General features: G+C 40.3%; 2 protein-coding genes across 2 annotated transcripts in view; both read right to left on the minus strand.

The window, feature by feature from the left end:
• The window catches only part of lta (lymphotoxin alpha (TNF superfamily, member 1)), a 14,691-nt gene extending 9,459 nt beyond the window's left edge, over positions 1-5,232 (minus strand). Inside the window, exons 1-3 of the mRNA XM_008431039.1 lie at positions 5,221-5,232; positions 3,693-3,775; positions 185-308 (exon numbers count right to left, since the gene is read on the minus strand). Coding sequence (XP_008429261.1) covers positions 185-308; positions 3,693-3,748 — 180 coding nt within the window. The 5' untranslated portion in view covers positions 3,749-3,775; positions 5,221-5,232. The remainder of the gene's footprint in view (positions 1-184; positions 309-3,692; positions 3,776-5,220) is intronic.
• Positions 5,233-11,171: 5,939 nt separating this feature from the next.
• The window catches only part of apom (apolipoprotein M), a 6,375-nt gene continuing 5,514 nt past the window's right edge, over positions 11,172-12,032 (minus strand). Inside the window, exons 5-6 of the mRNA XM_008431040.1 lie at positions 11,720-11,818; positions 11,172-11,642 (exon numbers count right to left, since the gene is read on the minus strand). Coding sequence (XP_008429262.1) covers positions 11,629-11,642; positions 11,720-11,818 — 113 coding nt within the window. The 3' untranslated portion in view covers positions 11,172-11,628. The remainder of the gene's footprint in view (positions 11,643-11,719; positions 11,819-12,032) is intronic.

Genomic DNA, 12,032 nt, shown 5'->3' on the forward strand with positions numbered 1-12,032 from the left:
ACATCACCAGCAGGCGTCACACCGGGTGATTAGCTCTTTAGCTGTTAGCTAACATCACCAGCAGGCGTCACACCGGGAGCCGGAAATGGTTTTCATGGTTTTTCTTTGCATCTATGTTCAGATATTTTCAAGGCGTCAAAGTTTTGAACATAAAGTGTGAAATGTGTGGATCAGGGTTACTTACTTGCTCAGATTTTGGTTTGATGGAGGCGATAAAGGCGGCCATGATGACCAGGGCCATGGTGAGGAGTCCGCACCACACATGCAGCAGCAGGTACTTCTGAGACGACCGGCACTGACCCTCCATTCTGTCAAACACACACAAACCTGCATCAGACGGAGACTGTCATCACAGAGGTGGCGCTGGAGCGAGTTCTTCCAGCTGTGATGACTCTCAGCTCATAGTTTCCACCTCTGAATGCAGATCAGCATCATCCTGTGGGCAGCGATGAGGAGGAGGAGGAGGAGGAGGAGTACAGTCTGAACAGTTCGTTTCTAACATTAGAGGAAACCTCTAGCACAAATATAGAAAATTAATATGTGCCGTTATAAATTGAACCTCCAGCCTGGTGACAAACCAGGCATGTTTCTCTTTCTTCTTGTTTCATTTCACAGGATTTATTCCTTTAGGTTTTATTCCTTCTTAGACATCAACCGGTACTTTGTTTGGATTTTCACACAGTTTGGAGCAAGATCATAAAGCTGGAGGAGTCTGAACCTGTCCTCCCTTTCTTCTGTGCAAAGCAGTTTAGACTCAGACAAACTGGATTCTGAACATCAGTTTTCAAGTCTAGCTACAGGCCCAGACTTTGACTAGGCCATTTTGACACATGAATGTAAACAAAACCTTACGAAGTGTTTTTGTCTAGTTTCAGTGCAAATATCTCATCACACTTTAAATAAGACAAAACTAAGTTACAGGTAACTTTTCTGTAAGCTTGTTTTTGTCAATCATTCTTGATTACTGGTTAAAATAAAGCACCAGTTCCCCTGGCAGCTCAGTGACAATCATTTTCCCATCAGCGTTAAGGAATTATTGACTTAAAGCTCTTATGACTTGCTGAAAACTGAAAAGTTTTGTCTTTTTTCAAGTGTGATAAGACATTTTCACTAGGAAGTAGACAGAAACACTTTGTAAGGTTTTATGTTTTCCAGTGATGTGAGACTCTGATGCATCAGCTGCACAACTTTTAAACAAATTCCCATCATGCCGCAGAAGTCAGAGATTTGATGTAAACAGAAGGAAATGCTTACTGGTTGCTTTCACCAGAGGATTAAAGCCTGAACTCAACACGTTTGTGACTCTAAGACTGCTGAACGCCCACAGTGATTACCATGAAAGACATTTATAGAACAGCCTGCAGTGAATTGTGGGTAAATGTACCTTAAGCCTATAGCGACCAAACCTGTTCTGCTTCTCTGGGGTTTTACCTCAGTGGGAGTTTTCAGTCGTCGACGCACGGAGGGAGAAAACGATGGTGGTCTAGATTTTCTACCTGCGGTGACGCGAAGTGAAACTCCCTGAGTTGGTTGAAATGCCCCTGACCAGGGAGCGTGTGTGAAGTGGTTCTCAGTCGGACTGCAAACCTTTTTCGAAAGTGTGTTATGATAAGTTGTGGGAAATTTTGAGTGCAGAGGAGTGTTATTAACCCAATTATATGAGTCCACAATGGCTGGATTTGTTTTTAATTTGTCATTTTTCGATGTGATTACCTTCTATGACCTATTTCTTTACTCTTCATGGACCACATTGGAGCCCTGTCTCCCTGTGTTGGGAACCGCTGGTCTAAAACCGTCCACTCCTTCCCGTGTCGGTCATTTTCAGCTGGAGAAAGATTGTTTCTATCAGCAACAAAAACCGCGGATCGGGGCGCCGTTATGCAGACGTTCTCATGAAATCCGTCTTATTTGACAAAGTCTCCAGATTTAAAGCCTTAAAATGAATTAATCTTTTCATCTGCAGGAGCAAAAACTCCCCAAAAAACAAGATAAAAAATACCTAACTATATTTAACTTTAGTAGGGATTTTTTGCTTATTTTTTCTTACAGACGCTTCACTTATCAAAACTCCTAACAATTCCCATAAGATAAATGTAACTGAAGCGTTTCGTAAACTTCTTTACTTCCCGTTTCTTTGTGATGTTCAATTCTCTGAGAAACTCTCCAAAATGGGGAAGACAAGAGAACAACCAAGGAAACAGAAGAGTTGATCTTCAACAGCTCTGGGAAACCAGACTCCTGCCTGAACCTCCACATTTCATTTGATGTGTGGATGTGAGGCCTGATACTTTCCCTTTAGCACTTCCTATTGATCCCTACAGGGAATATTTGAAATGCAAAGGCGTAACTATGGCAACCAAGCTGGATCAGGATGGTTGGAGGTGCTGCAGAGGAAAAGTCTCCGTTTGGCAGCTGACATGTCCGGCTCTGTAAACTCCACTGCAACTTTGCGATGCAGAAAAGATTCACCTTTCACCCACAAACACGTGTGTCTGTTGTGAAGCAGAAGAACGAGGCTGTTCCCTCTGAAGCATGGTGCAGGGTGTGTGGTGCTGTGGGCCTCAAAAAGCCCTGGGAGCCTCGTTTCAGCTCACTGAAGGAGCCAGAACCTCATGAAATCTGTCAGTGAAGTGACTCTGGGTCAGAACTGGATCTTTAAGCAGGACAATGATCCAAACCCAGCAGGCTTTCAGTCTCTCTGTGCTTTAACTATACCGTTACAGGAGCAGCTAAAGTGACAGCAGGAGGATTTTCCATATATGATCCACCTGCGACAGGTGTTTAAGCTCCGCCCCTCAACAACATGAAGCACTGACTTCTTTATTGTTTCCACAACAATCCCCCTGACGGGTTTTTCACAAACACTTCTGGTTTTGCAGCTATTTTTGCTCCTGACTGGCTGAAGTGTCAGTAAACATGGAGATTTGAAACTGTGAGGCATTTTGATTTTTATAGTTTTGAATTGTTTACATGGAGAAAATTTTAGGTGAGGCTACAAAAAGAAAAGTCACTGATGCATTAGGCAGACACTGGAAAAGAATCATTTAAAGTCTTTACACAGATTCCAAAAGTTTGTATTTAGATCTGATGACTGTGGAGCTGCTCTTGATTTATCCCGTTTTATGTTTTATTTCCAAAAGCATTTAGAGATTAAGGTTGTTTTTGTGAGATTTATGCTGCTGCTGCAGCTCAAAGGAATTATTGAAATAGTTTGAAACTCATTTAATGGTGAGTAAATTCATGCAAACTGAAGCTGATGTTCAGATCTTTTATGTCCAGGTTCAGTTTTCTGCTGCCGAATCCAGCGGATGACCTCGCTGACCCGTTAGCGTCGCAGCTTTTCATTTCAGAAACCAGGATTCTCAGAATAAAGACCATTTCTTTGTATCATAAGACGCATATCATTAAAATTCGTAGAAAGCCGAAGCCACAGCAGAATCGATTCATAACTCAGCTTAATGACTGGACATAAAGTTTCCAAAAGAGGAGCTAAATGACCTCATAATAACAATAATCTTTTGTGGCACATGAGTAAATCTGCACCAAAATACATCAAATTAGACGATTAAACGCAGAAACAAAGGATTAATTTAGGAATTTCAGTGCAAGCAGCCGAACCGCAGCGGCTGCGTTCGGCTGAATGGAAAACGTTGGGATGGATCCCAGGAATGTCGGTGAGAGAGTGGACTCACCTGCGTCCTGCGCTCTCCGCGTCCACGCTCATCTGAGCCTCCTCTCTGACAGACATCCAGCCTCGCAGGTTTTTCTCTGTGAGCTGGAGATGGAAGGTTTTTTTTGTTGTTGCAGGGAGAGTTGCGGTTTAAACAGAACGAGTGGAGGGGGGAGGGCTGCTGCTTGTGGTGTAGGTGGCTCCACTCATCACTGAAACTCAGAAGCACCTCTGGTTTGACACGTTTGTGCAATTTATGAAACCTACAAGCCTCGTCCAGCGGAGCGCGTGTTTGTGTGTGTGTGTGTGTGTGTGTGTGTGTGAAGCGGGTTGAAACACTTTCTTCTAAACCCGAAGCAAAAGGTTCAGCAGTGAAAGGAAAAAGGGGATGTTGGTGAGGAAAGCAGGCTGTGGTGCGGTCCCTCAGTGACACATACATGTTTGCTGAGGGCGGCTTTCAGATTTCCCACGTTTATAGGTCAGCAAGCAACAAACAAACATGACAGGGAAATTCTTCCTCTCTGCCAGCGTTTGGTGGCTGATTCAGTGTCAGATATGAAGCTGCAGGGGGTGAAGCCTTTTCAGACTGACCCACAGTGCAGATTAAATATCAGGGAGGAACCTGAGGAACTTGATTTCACCCTGGATTAATATTTAATGAGTCACGTTTGAATATAAATGAGCTGTGATGGGGCAGAGGAGCAGAAAATATTCAATCTGTTCATGTTTCCTGCCCCTTCTGGTTCAAGAAAAACAGTTCAGACTTCAATCAGTTTGTGGAAAGTTCAGATTTATACAAATGAGATTATTTTCTGTTGACTTTTGATGTTCCTATAGAATGAGTTTAAGTTTAAAGATTTTTCTGAACTTTGACCGTAAAGCGGTTGTGATGTCACACATGTAGCGTTTTGCCTCCATGTCAGGTTTCTACAGCCGTTTTCTGTCAAATCGCTCAGTCCGTCTGTTTGGGTTTGACTTTTTGTTTGTGTTAATTTTCTTTTGGGCTGTTTATGTCCTGCAGGTGTTGCCGTACTCAGTTCTATTCTCCATGTTTCCAGCTTCGTTCCTTTGTGTTTAGTTTGTTCTTCTGCTCTGCTTTGTTGGTTCTGGTTAGTTTTTTTCTAGACTTTAGTTCATTTTCTGGTTGAATCGTTTCTGTTTGGGTTTTTATTCTGATGCTGTGCATTTGGAAGGAGTTTTGCTCTCCGTTTTTCACATTGGATAACTTATGATTAGAGGTGTGCCGATCGATCGGCCACCGATCATAATCGGCCGATTTTCGTGAAAAAGTGTATGATCGGTGATCGGYRATCATTGGCTCTTGTTGCCGATACCGATCACCTGCATCTCATTTCTCAGCCTGCCTGTGCAGCTGGTCTCCTGTTTCCTTCACACTCTGCAAACGCGCAGCAACAAATCCTAAGCGATGTGGAACTATAACTATGACGCACTGAGTGAATGGGGAAGTTTACGTGTTGCGGTGAAAAATTGAAGCACATCAAAATGCATCAACACAACGAAGCTAATACGACATAAAAACAATGACATACTTGACGGAGTTTGGCTGCATTGAGGCTTCTGCTCCACCTGGTAGTGACTCTCACACCGAACCTCAGCTTAAAGCTGCAGCATCTAACCTAAAAAATACATTTTACATACGTATTAAAACTTTCGCTGTCCTAACATGAAGCAGATAATCTCTAAAAAATAATCGATCTCCTCCCTGTTCTGCATAATTACTGTGCTCAGTCAGAAACAGCCAATCAGAACTAGCAGTAATCAGCTAGCCGACATGCTAACAGGAAGTTTTCATTCAGTAACTCTGGATTGTTTATTGTAATGGATCCTGTATTTGCCTTTGAATGTTAAGTTTTATTCTTGAATTTTTTGGCAATGTTGAGAGGTTTTATTTTGGCTCTTTGCATAATTTATCCTCTTCAGAGTCTTCATATGTTATCAGTCTGTTAAAGATATTATTATTGATAGCAGTACAATTTGCACAATGCCTGTTTTGTTGAGTTTTCTTCTTGGAAAAAGTTATTAAAAACAAGTTTTTGTCTAAATTAAGGTGAATTCATGATTCCTTTTTCCACATAATGTAACCGGCAGTGTTTATGATAAAAAATAATAATGTGATCGGTATCGGTGATCAGCAAGAAAAAACCTGATCGGCACATCTCTAGTTATGATGCATTACCATGGCAACAAGGTGTGTTTATTTGTTTAATCAATCAAACAACGCATGAACTTTGAACCCAAATCCCAGGAGTTGAAAAGTAGATTCAGTTACTTTGAATCTCGTATCCAAACTCCAGCGTTTGGTTCTAGGTTGTGATGCGTTCACCGTCTCAGGCTTTCATAATTTCATTATAATCATTTTCAACCATATTTTTCATGCAGATATAAAACATCATAATTCTTTCTGCACCAGAATGTATGATGTCAATGACGTAGAAGTTGGGTAAAATGCGGCATGATGTTCAGACTGCAGACGCTTTGAAAGCAATCAGAAGTGACACAAATCAGATTTTATTTGTTGGTGAGTGAAGGCATCAGGTTTGGGTCGCGTTCGCCTTTCAGGGCTGCAGCTTTAGATGCTCCTGGTCCAACAGACCTGAATCAAAAAGCTGCTTTCCTCCTCAGCTTCCAGCGTCTCCTGCTGATGACATCATCATTTGACACAGGGACACATGTAAAAGTTTTGGGTCACTGGGACAGGATGGACACCGGGGACACAATTCAAAGTTATTTGAATTTGTTTTTTTTTCTCTTTATTAACATTTTTAAGCTAATTCAGTGTGTCCCTCTATAAGTCTTACTAATAAGCTCAATCATTAAACCTGGTGATGTCATCAGCTGAAGCCCTTAAAGCAGAACCAGACCTGCTGTGTGACATCAAATCATGTCTGGTGTGTTTCCTGGTGTGTGTACATTTGTTAGTGGAATAAAGAAGTAACAGTCGATGCAGAGTGACTGTAAGTTGTACTGAACTCCATGGAGTTTGTTCTCAATTTGTCCAGTTTCTACATTTGATGCAGTAATTTCTGCAGAACCAGTTTGTTCCAAAAGAAACCAGAAGCTGCGCTGAAGAGGAATCTGAACACGAGGACGAGACTGATTGGGAAAAAAAGCAGAAGTGAGAGCAGCATGTCTGTTTCCATTTTTGCAGTTTTTGGTTTCGTGCTCCATGGGGCCCCCCCTCTGCTCACCCCCCCCACGGCAACTTGAAAAGGTTTCTCTGGACGCTGAAAATGTCACTAACTTTCTCCTGCTTTATCACATGCTCACTCGTACAAACAGACACACACCTACACCTGCAACACGAGAAAACAAGCCGGCCTGGATGTGGGCTGCAGGGTGCTGTCCCCACTCAGAACAGGGGAGGGACTCTGCACCGCCGCTTCCTGTGCATCCTGCAATAGTAAAGACGGCGATGAGTTTGCAGGTAGTTCCCAAATGGTGCTGTTTGAAAGTCAGAGAGTGTGAAGATTCACCCACAGATTGCACTATGTTCCAGTGTGAGGCCCCAGTTTAACGGAGCCACAGTTCAAACCAGCAGAACGAGGACATGCTCACTTCCACCAGTCTGCTCTGCTCACACTTCTCTGTTTGACGCTGCATCCGTCAGCGTAAAGAAGACATAATTAGACATAATATATTTAAAGTTTCTCCAGCAAACAATCAAAACAAACAGGCCAGATGGTGGAGATCTGGGGGTGAAGTTTAAACTGTGCTGCAGTTTTCTAACACATGGATGAGCAACCTTAAAGAGTGACTTCCTGTCTGCAGACCAGCTCAGTTCAGGTGAAATTACATGTAACCACTACTTAGTTTAATTAGCAATAAACTCAGCGGTAAAGTTACTTTTGTTCTAGGATCACACAGGAAGATGATGAGCAAATAAATTCAGCAACTCCAGTTTATTTTTTCTTTCCCCACAAAAAAGAATAATAATTCACATAACACCAATTACCTTCATGAAGATTAATCAAACTTAAATTGTCCACCCTCAGAAAAAAATAAAAATAAAATATTCAAGAAAATAAGGGTAAGTTTCTTAAGTTATAACTTAAGGAAGCTCATTTCAACAACCTCTTCTTTTTTTTTCCAAGAGAAAAAGTTTACATATTCCAGTTAGTCAGTCAATATACAGTTCAGTCGGTCAATTCAGTCAATGTGCACATAGATAGTCAGTTTTTTGGGAAAAAATGTTCCTGAACAAATAGTTTGTGGAATAAAAAACTAATTCGAGGTATTGGGGGCCCCCTTTTTGTTCAAAAAGCTTATCTGTTGTCCAAGCAAAATGTCCAGCTCCAGCCGTCCCTCCTCTTTCCAGGCTCAGTCCGAGTCACAAGATGGCGGCGGGGCCCTCCTGCTTCCGGAACCCCACGGGCTCCTTCAGATGTCGGCCATTAAAAAAACCAACCTGCATGCAAAGTGTTAACCGATCATGCAGGTATATGGAAATCAGCGAAATTTTTTTCAATTACTTCTCATTAAAAAAAACAAATTAGCGTTTCAAATAAACCAAAAAAACGCTCAGTAATAAAGAACTTACTTAATAACATCACTTCACCATAAAACCGTCTCATTTCACAGAACTATGCTACTTACAGAGTGACACAATATACTCCGATTGTTGTTTTTTTTCTTGTTCAGAAAAACTGAGCAACATTAGCTCCGGCTAGGTAGCCATTCTGCATAAATAAGCAGCTGAAAATAAAACGACAGACTCACCGGAGAAATCCTGGAACAGAATGTACATCATCCAGTTCAAAATTACAGATTACATCCGTATAACAGCAGCAGTAGTGACTAGTGACGTCTCTATTTCTGCTGAAACGTGCTTAGTCTGCATAGTCTGCCATTTCTCTTTCTTCTCCCTTATGCCTTACTCTTCTTCTTTGCCGACACAGGCAGGAGAAATTTGGGTCTAGTGCCCTCTACAGGACATCCTAAGAACTAAGACGACAACACATTAAACATACCGACAGACCAGCGTAGTTTATGGGTTACAGACAGAAACCAGCTGATATCGTCTCTGTTGGGTTTAACAGCTTTGAGGCGAACAAAGAAATATTTAGTAATTCAGTCTAAATTTGGTAGTTTGTCCTGTTTTTATAATTTTGTACTCTTTTCTTATTATACTTTTTTGAATACTTCATTTTTAATCTTACTTAAAAATAAAATGTAAGTTTTATTAACATAAACTGTTGTTTGTGTCTGTAAGGTCAATTCTTCTTCTTCTTCTTCTTCTTCTTCTTCTTCTTCTTCTTCTTCTTCTTCTTCTTCTTCTTCTTCTTCTTCTTCTTCTTCTTCTGGGTTGAAGCAGCTGCAGGTGAACGGAGACTCTGCTGCTGACGTCACCGATTTATTTCCTTTTCTGACGTGATTTAACATCTTTCTGCTGCAGGTAAAAGGAAAGTTACCAGCAAAACTTGACAAAACTACATTTAAAATAAACTGATGGTAGAAGTTAGCAGGCGTTGAACTAGCCGGATGTTTGCAGTGTGTAAGTGTTTTAATAACTGTGTTGTAATAACTTGGATTTGAGAGTATTTAACAGGTTTTATAGTTGAAATTAAATGCTTTCTTTTAAATTTGATAAAAAGATTTACCTAAAATAAACTTTAGAAAATATTTTACTGTTGGTAAATGAACCTTATTAAGTGGATTTAGATGGAGTTCATGTAAAAACTCTGCCTGTTTAAAATGAAAAGCATCTTGGTTCCAGTAATCTGGTCTGTGTTGATTTAGAATTAATCATTAATAACCTTTAATTATTCATCATGAACTGGAATGTACTGGTTCATCCCTCTGCTGAACTGGACTGAACTGGTCTGCAGGATGGGAATCGGAATCAGATTTGATTCAAAACATTTGAATGATCCTCACTTCCATTTGTTTCTTTACATTCACAAACACAACAAAACTTTGTTTACATGTTTGCTGAAATACTTTTACCAGTGAAGCATTTAGCTAACTGGTTTTCCCTGCTGATGCTGGTTCCAGTGGTTTCCTCCGGACCTCTGAGATCCAGCATCACGATGGACAGGAAATGATTTTTTTATTTTACTTTTATTCAACCAGGAAAGTCCCAAGCCGTCTTTTTCAAAGGAGTCCTGAAGTAAACGAAGTGCTGATTGGACTAGACCGATGCAGATTGCCAGAACTCTTTTTTTCTGGCAGCTGGCGGCTAGTTTTGTTTTATTTTGTTGAGTCATTTCTAATCATTTATAATAATTTGCTCTTTTGATTGTCCAGGTCAGGTTCTTTCTGTTAATTGTTCTTCTTCTTCTTCTCTTGTGCTTTTTCCCTTCAGCGTTGCCACGGTGACCCAGGACCGTTCTCTTCCTGTTAATCAGTTGCTTCAGTTATGTTGCAGTTGCAGCTAATCTGGTTTAATCTGACCTCCTTTAGCTGATTTCTGTCTTCTTGTTTTAGCATCCAAGTTCAGTAAAACATTATATGTAGACTAATATGTACATTTCTGTCTGTCTGAGTTAAAATAAACTGATGGATTAAATTAATCTGACCAGAATAAATAGAGATTGTAATAAACTGAAATGTTCAGGGACGTGTTTCACTGGTTAGAAATGTTTGTTTGTTTGTTTGTCTTGCTCTCCTTTGTGATTTCTGTTTAGTATTCTCCTCTTCCTCGGTCTCCTCCTCAGCTGTTCCACATTCCCCTGATTAACTCGCCTGCATTCAGACTCATTCTCCACCTGGACCTTTACTAGCTTCCTGCTTTTTATTACTTTTGCTCTCCTTTCCTCTGACTGAGCTGCATGTCCTCTTCTCCACCTGAATTTTCTGTAGGTATTCTGTTTTAATTTTTTTATTAATCTCCACCCTGATCCTTCCAAACTTTCAGCTGAAACATACATAAAAAACAACACATCTGTAAATCTGTTAGTTCATCTAAATTCAATAAATGATCATAACTGACAGACCAAACTACAGATTGAATCTTTCCTAGTTGGACAAGTTGAAAAAAATTTTGTTTTACTGTTATTAAAATCTCCCATCAGCAACCAGGAAGCTTCAGGGGAATAAATGGGATTAAAATGTAATTATGGGATTTCAATTCTAATCTGATTCCAGTCTATTCATAAAGGATTATAATATAGTTAGTTATAAATTAAGAAAAGTGATGAAGCTTCAATGGACTGCTTCTAATCCGCAATAATGCAGCTGGATATGAGATGATGTGAGCATCAGCTTCATGTTTTCAGGATAAATAATATCAGAGCTTCAACATTTATTTACTAGATTTTTTTGACCCAATTGAAACGTCTATTTCCACTGAATTCATCTTAATGTACAACAGATTAAACTCAGACCTACCAGAACCACAAACAAAACCTCAGGATGATTCACTCATGCAGCTTCGAAGATCTCCTGCCTACAAAAACAAGCCTCTGAAACTGAAAACAGAAATGTTTTACTTTTTCATACTAACTGTCTTATCAGAGTTCAGTGAATCCATTTCAAACTGATCTCAAGATGAAAGTTTTGTTTATTCAGAGAAATGTGAAGGAAATATTCATCCGACGATGAGAGTCACAGCTTCTCATTAATAAAATCAAAAGAATAAAGTAAAATATTTATATGAGAACACAAACTGCCCCTTCCTGTGCAGGTGATCAGGTATTTCTGGCTGCTGGGATTTCCTGGGTTTTTATTGATGGTGGGTTCTGTCGGGTCTTCCCGCCTCAGCAGCTGCAGCTCTGAAAATGAAACCTATGGATGGGTTTGGCTTTGCCTTGTTTAGCAAAATCATAGCTGCTTTCTGAGGCCTTCTGGTTCACTTTAGTGTTGCACAGGAGAGACAAAATGATCCCAGTTACAAAGACCCAAGATCTCCCAAAGCTTCGTGTAAGAAATGAGATAGATGCTGTGGTTTCACTGAGCGGGAAGCGACTCAGCAGCTGGTAGAAGCCGACCTGGACTCACGTCTAGATGCAAAACTCTGGAAAAACACGAAACTGTCAGAATACATGTTAACTTTAAAGAAAACAACATAATGAAAAACCTTTGATGAAAAACCTTTCTCATGAAGTAGTGTGACGTTCGCTGTCAGGCCATTGCAAGCCGAGTCCCTAAGAAACGTCGTCAACATCTCCGAGTCGACATCCTTCTGCCGACCTTTGGGTCAAACCACGGAAAAAAGAAAACCCAAGTAACTTACTAGGGATGCAAGTTATTGATTACTGACTTAATCTAAACTTGATTGATCTTTATAATCAACTGATGTTTAATTTAATGAATGATTAGTTCAAATAGTTGGATGTTTTCTTGAATACCTGAGTTTTCTCTGGCTTCTTTCGGGCTAAATTTTTCATAATATGATGGATTTATA

This window comes from Poecilia reticulata, linkage group LG16 (assembly GCF_000633615.1).
Source record: "Poecilia reticulata strain Guanapo linkage group LG16, Guppy_female_1.0+MT, whole genome shotgun sequence".
In the NCBI taxonomy this organism is placed as follows: Eukaryota; Metazoa; Chordata; class Actinopteri; order Cyprinodontiformes; family Poeciliidae; genus Poecilia; species Poecilia reticulata.